The 15747-nt window shown below is 47.3% G+C and overlaps 1 protein-coding gene across 5 annotated transcripts in view; it reads left to right on the top strand.

Moving 5' to 3' along the window:
- The window catches only part of LOC149364063 (anoctamin-7-like), a 90397-nt gene that overhangs the window by 17722 nt on the left and 56928 nt on the right, over positions 1-15747 (top strand). For 3 of the 5 annotated variants that reach the window (XM_089574063.1, XM_089574069.1, XM_089574064.1), the window contains exon 2: positions 12602-12788. In XM_089574063.1, the coding sequence (XP_089430189.1) occupies positions 12663-12788 (126 nt within the window). In that variant the 5' untranslated portion in view covers positions 12602-12662. Of the gene's footprint in view, positions 1-7986; positions 8213-12601; positions 12902-15747 lie in introns of those variants that run through there. The other 2 variants (XM_089574062.1, XM_089574068.1) reach the window with 2 other exon arrangements.

Genomic DNA, 15747 nt, shown 5'->3' with positions numbered 1-15747 from the left:
AGCGGAGCGCTGTATAAAATCTCGTTCTTAGAATCTTCGTGTTTGTGCTCCTTACACGACTGACCTTGTGAGGTCCGCTTTTCTTCGAAAGCATGTAATGAGCCCACAGCTGCTCATTCGGAAACTAATCTGATTTTCCCTTACTTTTTTTCTGCCTGGAAAAAATCAGCGCGCTTTACGTTGAGACGGCTTCCCACTTTTGCCCTCTTCTTTAAGATAGCTAAACCAAAACAGTGAGCTACCAATCTCCTTTTAAAAACATGAGCTGCAAGCACCGACGAAGAAAAACACCTACTACTGCTTTTTCCAATTAGTTTCAAGGACTCTTTGAAACCGAAATGCAGTCTCTGGCGGTCTTGAAGCAAGAGGGTGCTGCGAAGATTTGGATTATACCGCAAACGTTATCGATTTAAGAGCTATTTTCATGCCCATCACTCTAGTTTTATACTGCCTATTTCTGGCTCACGTAGATTCCATAACACTGGTGTGATGAAAGAATAAAAAGACTGCACGCACCAGTCTCTTTTTACGAAGTTGCCAAGAGTTCACAAGGAACGCTTAATACATTGCAGTGCTGCTGTGCCAATGTAACCTGTGAGCAAATATTAATAGTTCCGCTCTCTGAGCCGTAAACGCACACAGGAAGACAAAGCTGGACGGATTTCACCTCAAGCCACCGTGGTGACACAGTGGTTATGGTGCTCGACAGCTGACCCGTAAGACGCGGGTTCGATCCAAACCCCGGCGGTCGCATTTCGATGGAGGCGAAATGCTGGAGGCCCGTCTACATTGCGATGACAGTGCACGTTATATAACCTCAGGTGGTTGAAATTACCCGGAGCCTTCCACCATGGCGTCCTTCATACTCTCATAGACTGTGTCCCCGCCCCCATCTTTCTTTGCTCGATCTGTATAAACTTCTCAAAGCCCCCACGATGGATGCAGACTCCTTTTTTGAACTCCAAAGTGTTCTCTGCCTGGCTCCTGAGAAAACCTGCCCATGAACGCGCTTCATGAAATCTGTTCAGCAATGTAAAACAGAGTCCTTGATATTATACGTAGCTGGAATCGAACCCGCGACTTCGAAGCCGGTGTGTTATCACGCCACGACCATGCCGTGTCGAAGCAAGAAGCGTTGGGCTGATGCTTCATATTATGCAAGTTGGGGAGGCGTTTTCAGGGTGTCAAACTAAAAGTAATAGGTTAAAATTAGCTCCTGAGCGAGGCAATGCTTTAATACCGCACGCCATCTCGTGGCGCGAGCAAGAGGTCTGCTCATCGCTTTGTGTGACTCGCCCTGAGAAAGATGGCGCCCTGTTGCGCATCTGGCACGCAGCCCGCTCTCAAAGCTGCTTAGCGTTGCGGACTCCATCGCTGGCATTGTGCCCGCGAAAGAGTGCCGCCGTGTCAAGAGTCGCCGAAAGTAAAGCACAGTTTTGTTGATCGTGGAGCGTCAGTTGCAATAACGACTTTACGTACGCCTATGAACTCATCCGTCTTAATATAGACCTTTCATATTAGCATTCTGGCCAATTTCTGTAAGTAAAACATTAATGTAGATTTCACTTGGAATGTGGGTAGTTCCGCTCCTCTTCATTATCCGTGAACGAATACAAGAATTTAACGTTTATTTGACGGTGATTACTTTGTCCTAATAGTCGCTAGCTTCACGTCTCTTGCAGCCTAAGCACCGACGCCACTGCCACTGTACTTCACAAATACGAGGGGGTACCCAAAAGAAACCGGACTAATTTTTTGAATCGGCACAGCTTCTGTGGTACCCCGTTTTGCCGCTAGGAGCGCATAGAACGAACATTCCAGAGTAAGTAAGCCGAGTGCCGTCGCTGAAGGAGGTCAGACTAGTTTAGGAAGAGTTTTAGAGTGACGACTGTTTTGTGTGAGTGTCGTTTTTGCAATGGCTGATTTTCGTGAACAGCGTGCTCCGGTGAAATTCTGATTTTTTCTCGGAAAAAGTGGAACAGAAACTCTTGAAATATTCAGAAAGACGCTCAAGGACGATGCTATGGGGACAACTCAAGTGTTCCTGAATTAAATCCTGAATCAAAGCAACAGTCATGCCAATGGAAAACTCCAAATTCACCTCGCCTCAAGAAAGCTCGTCAAGTGAAATCAAACTTCAAAAGAATGCTGATTTGTTTTTTCGACGTGAGAGGAGTCGTCCATTCAGAATTTTTTCCGCAGGGTCAGACAGTTAACTAGGCTTTCTGCTTGGATGTTTTGAAAATATTGGGCAACAGTGTTTGGTGGAAGCGGCCTGATTTGTGGCAGACGGGTGACTGGTTTTTCCACCATGGCAATGCCCCTGCTCACACAGCCCTGTCTCTACGACAAATTCGGACCAAAAATGGCATGACCTCTGTTCCTCAACCCTCATACTCACCCGACCTTGCCACGTGCTACTTTCTTTATTTCGTGGAATGAAAAGACAGGTGAATGGAAAGCGTTTCGCTGATGTTGCTGAGGTGAAGAAAAAAACGACGGAGGGACTGTCAAGCATCACAAAAGATGAATTTAAACAATGTTTTGAAAAATGAAATGAAAGATTCGACAAACGTATCATCGTAAGTGGAGAGTACTTTGAAGGATATTGAAGGTTTGAGCTGAAAATGTGAACAAATAAGTTCAAACAAAAATAAGTCCGGTTTCTTTTGGGTACCCCCTCGTATCACACCACTATGCAACAAATTGGAGGTTCGAGATAAGCCTTCGCGAAATTCGTTTCACATCCGTCTGATTTCTTCTGATTCCCGCCCATGGGACTGCGTTCTTCCCACTCACTCTGAATTTCAGTATTAAAGTGGAAGTGTTCTTCACGCTTAGCTTTTCCTGTCATCCGTTCGGAATAGCATATGTGTCACATTGATCATATAACTGGCACCGTCGCTACATCGTCCCAGTGCTTGCTTGTTTTACCAGCGACGTCGTGCCCATTACTTGAGCTTCCTTCGCATCACGTGCTCGTCCTTGCCTTCGCTTTTCGTGTGACAAAGTTCTGCTAAATGCCTGAATTAACCGGCATTACTCATTCACGTGCGTGGATCTGGTGGCTGTTCGTGCAACGTGGTTACGCATCAAAATTTTCTCCAGATTAGCCGCAGAGTCCATTCTCAGAACCGTTGTACGAGATAAGGGAGTAATAACGCATTAGCATCCACCCAAGAGTAGCCAGAGGAAAGCTGGACAGCTTTTACAGAAGCTTCGCAGCTGAAGAAAAAAAATGACTCCATGTTTACCCTCTTGCTAAAGTTGATTGAAGAGACATCTGGCCTATATTTAGCCTGATGAGAAATACCAATGACATTCGGCGGTATAGTAGCTCTGGGTACTCAATACGCACGTTCCAGTCACGCCCACTCATTTATCCATCTAGCCGTACCTAGGGATGATTGGAAAGATGAACACAGTGATGTCACTGGTGACGCCATTGTGTTCAGACCATCCGATGATTGCATTGTTGCTAAACAGCTTGGTGCGATATCTTGGCGTCACAAGTGACGCCAGACCATTATAGCCAATCAGTGCCACGCACTGCCGTCTGTGCGTTATGACGACAACATCATAGCTGATGGCGCAGAACAGGGAAACGTGCCTTTAATAGCTGTCGTCGTAAAGTTCGCCCTGGTCCCCGGACCAAAAACCTAATCTACGCACCACTCCACCACTGCTAGTGCCGCGTCAAGCTCGCCGCAATGGAAAACATTTTGAAATCTTACTGGAACTAACGAAATACCAAATACAGCACACAGAACATGCTCGAGCCATCACGATACGCCTCGCATTTATAAACCGTCCGTGGTCTATGGATGCTTGTGTAATAGACCATAGAAAACGGGATCCCATTCCGTTACGTAAGGGGCAGCCGCCAAGCCAACCCCTCCCCCCTGCCTCTGCACATAGGGGCAAGACGTGTGGGCTCTAGCTGCAGAACAAACGATATAGCATTTGCAAATGATGACGCAAGAGGGCACTCGTCGTCACGCAACGTCCCTTCCATCACTGTTATGACATCGCACTCGCCCTGCGACCTTCAAATTTCCCGACAGCTCTGGTACCATAGCTTCCTTTATCTTGCCGTCACCACAGCGTAGGTTCACGAGCTGCGCAAGGCACAAGCCAACTGCATACAGCCCTTTGATAGACTTCCTATTTCGATTCCGATAGGATTACTCTTTCCTGAACTGCCCGTCCCTGTCCTTGAACCTCAAACGCACTCTCTCAGAGTGTCTCACTCAAGGGAGAAGCCTAGCGCGTAAAGCACTCCGGTCCTTGGAAAAGTCGCGCTTCAGGCTAGCCACACGTTTCGTTGTCCCGCATAGCATGCGAGAGGAAGGCCTAGGAGCGCAGCACGAGCACGAAGAAAGCCTCGCCATTGCGGCAGTCCATCTACTCACGGATGAAGGGCGGCGGCACTGGGACGATCTCGACTCGGCGGATTTGGGCGGCGGCCGGAGCCGCCAACAGAAACAGCGACGGGAGCAGCAGAAGTAGGGCAGCCATCGCTCAGGAATCTTCAAGCGCGAGCACGGCCCCAGGTTCGGCTTTTTCGAGACGAGGCGCAGGCTGGGCACGCGACTGATTCGTAGCACGAGCCGCGCCATCGGATCTTTACTTCTTCACACCACACCAATAAGGTGGATTGTTGATGCCATTTAGCGCATCGTAGGAAACAAACGCGAAGCCTCTTGGAATCGGAGTTAAGATTGGCCTTATATCCTTACAAACAAGGTCGGACACACGACACGGACCACTACACACATTATCAACAGTGTATTCTAAGCGCTTGCTTTCCTTCTTCGTATCGAGGCTTAACAATAATAAATGCATTTTCTACAATTGCGGTAAAGGGTGACATGGAAACAATGGTAACATTCAAATGTACTGTTCATCTGCTTAGAACACAAACGGTGTCGTGGGTTTTTTTGTGAAATCGTCGACATGGTAGTTGATATTTGTTCGTTGTCTTTTTTTCGATAGGTAGCGCCGTTACAACTCGGATTTATGCGCCGACGAGGCCAACAGGCCAGGCGTGAGCCATTTTTCGGCCTCTTCGAAATTGGCGATAATTGGTCTTCCCGCTGAATAAGACTATATGATTTGTGTACAGTTACACTGTGTTGCACTGCTGAGCAAAGAAGAAGGAGCGGCAGCTTGATACGAAGTGACATGCTTGTGTCTTGCGGGTCTACTTTGCGGCATCATCACCACCAGCCTGACTACGCCCACTGCAGCGGAAAAGGCCTCTCCCATGTCCCTCCAAATAACCCTGTTTTTGGCCAGCTGCGGCCACCGTATCCCCACAAACTTCTTAATCTCATCTGACGACTTTCCTTTCTGCCACTCGCTGTTGCGCTGGCCTTCTCTTTGAATCCACTCCGTTGCCCTTAAGCTACTGCCAGATGCCGCTTTGTTTCACGTCCCCTTCAGTGTACGCGTACTTGTAGCACGTGCGAAGATGCCCGAAGCCCGCCACGAGTCGGATGTACTGGCACGACAACCTAATCTTCGGACTAGTCGCAAAAACAGTACACAAATTCTAGTCGTAATCATGGTGTTCGGCTAATGTATTTTTTTCGGTTCGTGATCGCTGGCAAGCAAAATGACGTGCATGAATTATGTTCATGAAGGCGCCGCAGGGGATGCAGCCGACGTCTTTAGTAAACAAGTATTTTGTTTGTGAGCGCGTAGACGTGTTTGATGTGCAAACATTTTCTTTTTCGCGTTTTCCCACAAATCACCCACAGCTTTAACCACTCTAGCAGCTTAATTGCAACCCTGTAGTAAGTCTATACTAAAACCTCGCCCACCTCACCTGCTTTCTCCAATCTCAGTAGTTTTTTCTTTCTTGTTCTAATCTAGGCTTCAAAATCTAAACCAATTTATCCGACATATCTACTTCTCTGTGTCTCTTTGAGTATGGTAATTGCATTCCAGCATGACCGAAACTTGTGCATTAACTTTCGAGCGCCTCGAGCTGTCAGCGCACGAGTTGGCATTCTGTGTCTGCCTGAAATCGGTGCAGAATGTGAGGTTCGGAAGCAACCCGATCAAGTCGCGGTGGATGTTCACCGACCTCGTAATTTATTTTTCTGATAAGATTTTGTCAATCGACATTTAAACTACGCTGATGAATACACGTTGTATTACCTTGCGAAGAAAGCCATTGACTTCGTACTGCTATAGTTTGACCCTCACAATGCTTCGCATAGGTGCCATCAATGACCGGAAAGTTTTAAGCGTTCCTTAATGTTTTCACATGAAATTTAGAACTAAGAAAGAACAGACTTGCAGCTGCTATCTTTAAGAAGCCCACGGTTGCAAAGCGTGCATTAAGTACCTTCGATGGTGGTTTACAAACACATTCGATTGTATTGTCGCAGAGACGCAAACGTAGTAAAAGCTCCTCTCACTTTCCTGTTTCTTTTTTTTTTTGCAATTTTTTTCATAAAGATATCAAAGGTGCTCTTAAACAGTTGAAAGCAGTATTGCATGTAACGAATTCAGAACAACTATCGGAATACAGAAATCTTGTCTGGAACTTCCTGCAACCAAGTATTTATTTCAAAAGATATAAAGACGGAGCTCAAAATTCGAGAGGTGAGGTGCAGTTTGAGTTTGAAGGCAAGTAGCACGCAATCAAAAGACGAAGTCGTGGTATGCGAGCTTTAACGCGCCTTATAACGGCTATTTTACTTTTTTTGTTTTGGCACTACAGAGGCAAACTGTGCATTCGTACTAATACTCCTTAAATTATCTGTCATGCCTTTCGAGCTTAGTAATTTGGACCATTTAGTATACCATTCTTGACAAAAACAGCGCAACAGGCTCATTTCCACAAGTGTTATCCTTTTCATTGTCCTGTCTATTCTGCTGTTTCCTGTCAAGGTCGTCTTTCAATTCGTGCTCTTAAGTTCCTACACTTCCACAACCTTTTAAAGTACTGTGTACTTCGGAGAACCTCATAATGAGTTGGCAGTTCTCAGCAAATTCGTTAATCACACCTTAAGTATTGGTGCTCAGATCAAGCGATGGCCGCCGAAATAACGGCATCATATACTCGCACTATATTATTTACCTGCACCAGTTCCGAATTGAACAGCTTCGGAACTTTGAGCGCATATCTGCAGAGGCCTTCTGCGAACGAGCCCTTCTTCATTCAAAGTTCTCTTTTTTCATCATGTTTTCTCTCTTCCTTTCCTTGTTCGCAATTTTTCTTTCTGTCAACACTTCGTTGACTCCGCCCCTCTCTGTCGTCAAACATGCTGCCAGCATCCCAACAAACCGGAGTGTATATACAGCACAACTACGAGGAGTCCATGAGCGCACTACATAGGCATCTTCGCATGGTCGCGATAAGCAACCCAAGCAATTCTTCAATACTCGAAGGTCGACCGCGCCCTTTTGTAGAGTAAAACGCTCACTTTCTTCATTCTCCCTCTGGCTAAGTCGCTCATACGCTTGTGCTCTCCTTTCTACAGCTAGTACAGGCGCCCAGTGCGTTTCCTGGAGGCGACCGGTCTGGCTCACGTGACCTCGTCCGTGGACCGGTTGTGCATAACGCAACTCTCGCTCCACTCCCATGGCGAAGGGAACGTAGGACTGTCTTTCGCTAGGCACCGGAAAAGAAGTAAAAGGTTTCGAAACAAACGGAAGGAGCAGAAATTTACGGCGCTGGCATTTAGACTTCAACGCCTGCACATTGAGGGAGGCTCCTGTCCAGTAATACTGACAAGGATACCAAACAAAAATAAAAGAGGCAGTCACGCTCGCTTTTACACAGACATTTATTTTATTTTTTTCAGTCTCAACCCCTCACAGAGGAGCAGCCAACTGGCTGCTGGCGGCCTAACGGGAATGCTCCGTTTTCTGCCTTCTCTTGCGAACCGGCAGATGGCATTAGGCGTTACATAACGTCATAACAAAGTGGACTCCGTGGCTGTGGCCGGCTTTCGGCTTTTTTTTTTTTTTTTCATTTCGCGGCACGATTATTGCGTCGCCTCTTTAAAAGGCGCTTACTTCAGGCCTGCCACTATTGTTCCGTTCCCGAGAACGTGCTGGCCGCGTTCAGTATATATGGTCTGTGCTGTGTAGCAGAGTGTTAGCAGGAACAGCGTTCAGCATCGAGGTCCAGTGTTTTCGCCACATTGACAGCTGAGGGCAAGCCAAGGGTCAATGGATAACAACGCTCGACTCGGTACGTGATGCTGCAGCTGACTCATCCTATAAGTACGCGTTGTTTTCAACGTTACTGCGCCGATCTAGCTCGAGCATTGCGTGAGGCAAGCAGTGAAGGTAAGCTTAATTGGTGAGCGCACGTAGTCTGTTCCGGTCCCTTTGTAACGAAATAATTCGCTTTTAAGTGGATAGTGCTGTAGCATATGTTAAGGGAGCTCGCATACCTATACAGGGCGTCAGTGGTATGCAGGAAAGTGCGCTGACAGGATGTTACATCCTATGTAGCGCATTTCAGGGTCGCTTTTAAAAGATAAGCCACCCTCGCCAACCGAACTCATCCTGCCAGCGTGCAAAGAAATAAACGCCAGTGCTTTGACTTGTAAACCTGCCGACGTCTCCGTAGTGCTCGGTGAAGCGTGACGAGAAGAGACGTGCGATTTCTCACGTCCCTCGCTTTCTTCCCTCCCCCCTTGTTCTCCTGAATGAGGGTGCTTGCACTATGTGCAAAACTGCCCCTTCTCTTATTGCAGATTTGGCGAGCGCGATATAAGAACGGCAGTGCATATAAGAAGGACAGTTAATTGGTCATTAGCAGCGTTGCTTTCATTTGGAGCCGTCAGTGTGTTCATTGTAAGGCGAAGCATTCTTCTCTATTGGCCGATATTTCGACAACAGAAACTTTAGGTCCACATCTGTCAAATATCGATAAACTATGAGGCAGACATGAGGAACTACTTTAGACTCGTTTGATTCTCATTTAAAGAACTTCACGGTAAAGCCACAAGGAGAGTTTACTGTGATAAAGCTGTGCAGTGGTTTAGAGGTCGTTAACCCTTAAAGGCTCAATTTACCATTTCGATTCAAAACCGATAGTTTTTCGGCTAAGGACTGCATCCGAGCAGAAATTAGCTTTAAAAAAAATGCGTACCAATTGTAAAGCTTTGCACGCAGGTAAAAATTTGCTACAAACCATGAAAATAGTTGAAAACTGTAATATTAAAAGTACCCTGGGCACTTCTTCAATTAACCCCCTAAGGTTCTCTTATTTCGTTTTTCTCTTTTTTTCAACCTCTTCTTTCACCCTCATCTGGAGTAGCATGTTAGGTTCATAACCAGGCAGACCTCTCCTTTATTCATTAAAGTCTCTCTCTTTCTCCTAGGGATCGTAGAATAACTTTCTTTTTCGACGATCCCCATAAGCTAGAAATTAAAAAGAATGACATTAGTATCAATGGTGAAATCTGTGTACAAGAAAATAGCAGACGATGCGCTGTAAATTTAATTTTCTGCATTCGCTAGCTGATACAAAAAAGCTCTCTATTTGCAACATGAAGTGTGCTTAATTCGCCTGAAACAAAAATAAAAAACTGTGCTTGGCAGAGCACTCTCTACGAAAAAGCTCCGAGCTCACAGCGTACATAATTTTGTACAAAGCGTCTTAAAGAGTTGAGGTTCTGTCAAGAACATCCTCTGAAGAAGTTTTACAAGATGCACTAACACTTCTTTTAATGCAGTTATCTTTTTCACCCTTCGGGTTGCTAATATTATGAGCAACTGATTTTTTCGAACACGAGGCGTTATCCGTAAATACTTATTTCTTTGTCTACGCCTCATTTGAGCAGAGCTGTCCTGACGTGGCAGGCAGTTAGGTCATAATAGAAATTTTCACAATACATGCAGCAGAACGGGAGCCTGCTCTGTACCACAGAGCATAAGTTAAGTTTTGCAGATGCGTATTGTGTCTAGTTGATTTACGAGTCAAAGTTTGGTCACAAAGTACGGTATACGTCCCACTTCCCTGTTCCCATTCGCGTCATTTGCTCAGTGAGACAGCTGTCAATGTCTTGCTTTTGCTGCAAATTTGACCGCGTCGTTCGCAAAGCACAAGTTCCTGCAGCTGTCGCATCGCTTGTCTTTAATGATGCCGAGGTTATATGTAGGCTACTTATTTTCACAGCATGATTCAGCAGCGGGCGGCAAATCATTAGTTAATATGTTTTACGCTAGTACACGCAGAGACATGTTAGAAGTTTCTGCATTAGTATAAAAAGAGAAGTCACGGAAGGGCTAATTAAACCCACTGTGCGCTCGGCATTTTCAGAACGTTTGCAATGGGTTAATACCAGCGGAACTTGTCCATACGTGCTCGGAGTTTCACAGCGAGTCTGCGAGCCTGCGTGAGGGATCTCGCGATGCAACGGCCGCCTTTACCCATTAGTGAATCGACACGGCAGGCAGTATTTGCAAATATTATGTTTACGAAACCAAATCGAATACGAACATTGGCTACCGAATGGAACGCGAGTCGAATTGTGATTAAACCGAATCAAACAGTATTTAAAGAACATTCTCCACTCGAAATTCGAATATTCGAAATTTGTGGAGCCCTCCCGTAGCGACGTTTTACGCCTAACTTTCTGCTGTCCGGATCAGATGAAGAAGCGCGGAATCGAAGTCGAAAAAATTGTCTGTTAAAATATACATTTAATCATTTCTTGGACTGCATTGTGCCAGTTTTCAACTATTCTCGCTTTGATCAAACTTTTTCACAATTATGATTCTAATAATCAATCCAACTACGTTCACTTCAGGACAAAAGTTCTTTTATTAGTCTTCAATTAATCCGCTCCTACGCCAGCTACTTCCACCCAATCCCAGCAGCCAACATAATGTCAGCTGCCCACTTGACAGTGTCCTGCTGCCTATAGCTACTTTGGCCTTTTTTTCGAATCCACTTCGTTTCACTAAGGGGCCTTCAGATATCCGTCAATATGCCTGCACCCTAGATCAGTTCATCCGCAGTCCCCTTATTGGCTTCCGCTGCGGCTGTCCGACGCCTATAGACTTCGATGCTTCACGATCTTAAGTGTTCTTATGACTGCATTTAAAATGTTTCACCTACCTTCTGAGGCTGTTCGCACACATGAATACATAGATACGATCGCTGAATGAAGCCTCTGGGGAATTTTCGTGGTTAAAATTTCTTCCTTTGACAAGAAGTTCTACATATGAGAGCACATCGTAGAAGTGAGACGAGAAGGACGGCCATTTTGATTTGGGTACTAGTGGAAAGATGATGCCATCTGTTGATGTCAGATGGATGCGGTGATGGCAGAATAGATGGTTCCGTACGCCACCAAACGCTCATCCTTGTGTTTTTGCAAAGTTGCGCGCACAAAATAAAAAGTGTAGCACATCATTTTCGGTGCGATCCGCGCACTTTGTTGGTATTACAATTCCAGTGATTAAAGACAGCCCCTGTATCGCGGTTACCATGCATCCAAGACGAAACACTCGACCTTCGGTGGGAGGACCTTCGAGTGCTTGTTTTCTTATCGACAGACAACAACAACAACCTCTACGGCGCCAAAGCATCCCAGCAGAGCCGGCTCGTCCCCGCAGTGAGCACGCACAAGCGCTGAGCTAACGAGGTCATTACGAGCGTCACTGGGCACGGCCATTGTCTGCGGCCGCGTTGCGTTGCCGCCGGCCAGGCAACCAAGCGTAGCGTTAGCGCCGGCGCCTCGCGGGTCGCTCCCTGGGAAGGCACAGTTGAACGCGCGGCTTCTGTGCCGCGGCGGGAATGTTTCGAACCTGGAGTTCGCCCTCGGCAACGCTGAAAGGCCTTTTCGAAAGCGCCTCCTAACGTAACGCCCTGCGCACGGGTGCCAACTTAGCCCACTGCATGTCCCCGACCTTGTGCCTTCACGGACTGCTTCCTATGCCTTTGGGTGTGGAGGCACGCTTTCCGAGCCTCAGTATTGCACAGTGTGGAACATGACACCATCTTTTCGGGCCACTGAGCGAGCAGAACAACCGGCAACATGGTAAGACAGAATACCAGCTTGGCAACATGGCAAGACAGTATGCCAGCTTAGCGTGTGGTCTTTGCGGGTATTCTTGTTATTGTGTCTGGTGTCTTGCCCCGCATGGAACAGTATACTGTTGGCGAGATAAGATATAGAGTCTTCCAGCAGTCCCTGTTGCGCTCGACGGAAACGGAGGCCAAAACTGCAGTTCTGCATCGACCAATGTCATCTTAACGGGACTATACAAAGAGTTCTACTGCATCGTATACGTGCTGACGACGCGCTAGACCGTTTTGGTTTCAGTGGTGGCCAATGTCTTCCTTAACAACGCGTGAGCTGTTTGCGCAATGAATATTTGTTGTGAGAGCAGCAGTGGTCTTGTGTGTTCACCGGCCAACACGTCCCGTCATAGATACGCTGCTATAAAACAGAATAACCGCATTCGTGTGACAATTCTTCCCCACTTAGTTTCAGAGCTGCCGTGTGGAATCGAAGCGCTGTGACTTTGATAGACATTGTCATTGCGTGCCAGCAGCTGTAATAACGCTGGCATGTTCCTTCTTTCCCGTCCCCGTTTCCCACCCATGTGTCTCCGGCAGCGGCGACCCTCCGTCGGTGTCCTCGTCGGCGGCGGCAGCCGACCCAGCCGCGGTGCCCGCGATGCCGCGCCTCGGCCATTACAGCGAGAAGTACGAGCTGAACGGCGGCGGGTCCGAGCAGCCTCAGGCCTCGTACGGCTCCTTCCGAAGGGACGAGCAGGGGGCACTACTCAGCCACGACCACCTGGTGAGTGCTCGCTGGGAGCTGCGGCTTGCTTCATCTGAGCAGGCTGCTCACCTGACTCCCAACAGCGAGGGCAGAGTGCCTGAACACTGTGGTGCGGGCTGAGTACTCAGCAGGTAAGTTATGCCAAGGTTAGCTGCGAGCACAATCGCTGACCGGTGGAGGACTTAGCGTTTTTCTTGTCGGTGCTTCCATGTTTGTTTGTTTTTTGTCAAGCATGAAGAGGAAGACACACAGGTTTTGCTTACATCAAGTCCGGCCTTCCAGACATTGTGTTACTCCCCTTCACCAGGCATACACTTCGCATGTCGGAAAAGATGCAGCCATAGCGCAGGGTCTGGCATCCCGATTGGAAGGGTATTTGGGCCATAGATACAGCGAATACAGCCGAATCGGTGACAGCTTCCTTGAATTTGACGCGTGTACAGGAATTTCCATGTTTCAACACGGAGAAACAGAAGTGAGTAAGAGGGCAATCATCTTTAGTAGCAGCAGCAACAATACTGTTGGTCCTTTGGAGGACATATTACAATCGCCTTTCCTCCAAGTAATTGGACTGAAACGGAAGACATCCAGTAGACAAACGGTGAGGTGGTTAGCGACATCAAAAGCAGGAGCACTGACACCCACGCTATGAACTCTGTGTTCCAAAGCTATTCCACAATAAGTACCTGTTTGTGGTGCGCGTATTACAGCTTCTAGAATGGCGACAACTCTCGCGCCTTGGGCATATGTGTGACCCCTTAAGGTGCTTAATTGTGACGTATGTAATCCCCCTTTGGTAGTAGACACTCGTACAGTCGATACGTCTATTTATTCGAGCAAATGGGGAGCAATGGGCGATAATTACTCTTCCCATGTGATCGTTGGCAGCTGGCTGATCGTGGGTAGCTGATCGTGGGCAGCTCTGGTCGTGGGCAGCTCTGATCGTGGGTAGTTGCATTTGTGGCGGTTACATTGACTCCCTTGCTAGAGGAGAGCACAGTACCAAGTACACTCTAATGCCCGATTCTAACGCATATCCGTTCGTAGCATAGTTTAGCTTTTGTATTCTATTGGAACGGGCTTGTCGTTTCGAGGTCCGATTTTCGTAAAGAGTAGTTCCAGTCTGAATCAGTTAAATACCGTACCCCAGGTCGCAGACGCTGTCACTGCTGTTCAATAAGAATAACTATGGGCTGTAAGGGAACCACGACTGCACGGAGCCGCCGCGGTGGCTCAGTAGCTATGGTGCTCGGCTGCTGACCCAAAAGACGCGGGTTCGATCCTGGCCGCGGCGGCTAGAATTTATTTGGAGGAGAAATTCTAGAGGCCCGTGTACTGTGCGATGTCAGTGCACGTTAAAGAACCCCAGGTGGTCGAAATTTCCGGAGCCCTTCACTACGGCGTCTCTCATAGTCGCTTTGGGACGTTAAACCTCACAAAACCAAACCAAACGACTGCACGGATTACAATGAGGTACGCGTGTTATGACGCAGCGTCGAGTTTCATTTCATTTATTTTTCCCTTAAAGTCCCGAGGGCATTACATAAGGGGGGAGCAAACTCAAGATTTGTGCCAACGAAACGAAGTGTGCACAAGCTGACGAGAAAGATGACCAAGCCGCCTCAGGCGCTACGAAGTCGTATTATGCGACTGACCCCGGGTGAGAAGCTTTTCAGGACCCGAGTGCATTGTTGAGCAAGTGGAGGAGTGGCACTAAGGAAGAAAACAAAGGTGCATTGCACTAACATCACGTAGTGTGCCATCGGACGATGACCGGATCAATGGGTGTCAGCACAAAGTGATTGTCAAGGAATGTATATAAAACGATAAGCCCACTTGCAGGGAGAGAGAAAGAAAAAAGAACAATCGGGTTATGAGCTGAGCTTGATACTACTACGGCCGCAGTGATCTTTCCTCGGCAAGGAGTAGGCCGGTACAGTGCTCGCAAAGTTATTGGCTGAATGGATCGAAGATCGTACTAAGTATGTCAGCGCGAACTTAACCATTTTTACGAACACCAACTTGTGCATAGCCCACGCAAGAGCGGTTTACGCCGAATAAGTGAGTAGGGGCCTTCTTTAAAATCCTTACAAACTTTAGTGCTGTTGAGCCGGCGGGTTGAGGCGTTGAAATGTGTGGTGTTAGAGAAACGGTGCGTATATAAGAGCAATACTGCAGTAACTGCAGCCGTGCTGCAATTCAACACCTAGTTAATGTTAAGAGCTCTTGAAGATGACAATGCCAACCGGAGTTTCTTCCAATGAATACATCCTGTCCGTGTGCAAGTTCGAGTTCGCATTTTCCGAGACCGAGGGTGAAAGTTGGCGAGGTTCATTTTTTTTTTTTTTTCCGCTAGTAACCAATGCAACAGCAAGCACTCCTTTGTTTGGGAGAGTTCCAGAAATGAAAAAGAAACCGAGAGGGTGAGTGATCTGTACTCCGTCTGGCGTAGGAGCTGGGAAATGCGATTCATTGAGAACATGGCGAAGACTTTCCATATACTCAAAATGCTGTCATGAGCTACGTCGCCAAGTATACTGTGACGGCCCATACAAATTGCGAACATCTCTGGATAAAGCGACAGCCCAACTAAAGCGTAATGACTGGAGTCCAGAGCGAAGTCTTTCAACGGAATACTCCGACCGCGAAGCACGTGTCTAGAGAATGCCCCAGCAAGCGGCGTGTGGCTGTGAAGTATCAATCACGAATGCATTTTACCTGGAAGGTTTTGACCAAGGGCGCGCTGTATGGACAAAAGTAAGCGAACGCTTCACTTGTTTCAAGGCGGCTTAGATTGCGCTGCACTTAACAGTCAATGTTTGGATAACAGAGCTATTACACGATCACGTACACCAGCCTGCCAGTTGTGCATGCGCTTTGTCTGCCCCCCCCCCCCCCCTTTCTTTTTGATTCCTCAGGATAACAGATTTGCACCGACAGTGAGTGCTCGTACGGCCGTCCGGTTAATCTAGAAAAC

Source organism: Amblyomma mixtum, chromosome 2 (genome assembly GCF_055824585.1).
Source record: "Amblyomma mixtum isolate Tamu chromosome 2, ASM5582458v1, whole genome shotgun sequence".
Classification (NCBI taxonomy): domain Eukaryota; kingdom Metazoa; phylum Arthropoda; class Arachnida; order Ixodida; family Ixodidae; genus Amblyomma; species Amblyomma mixtum.
Note: the sequence above shows the minus strand (reverse complement) of the source record. Positions and strands in the feature narration are given on the sequence as shown.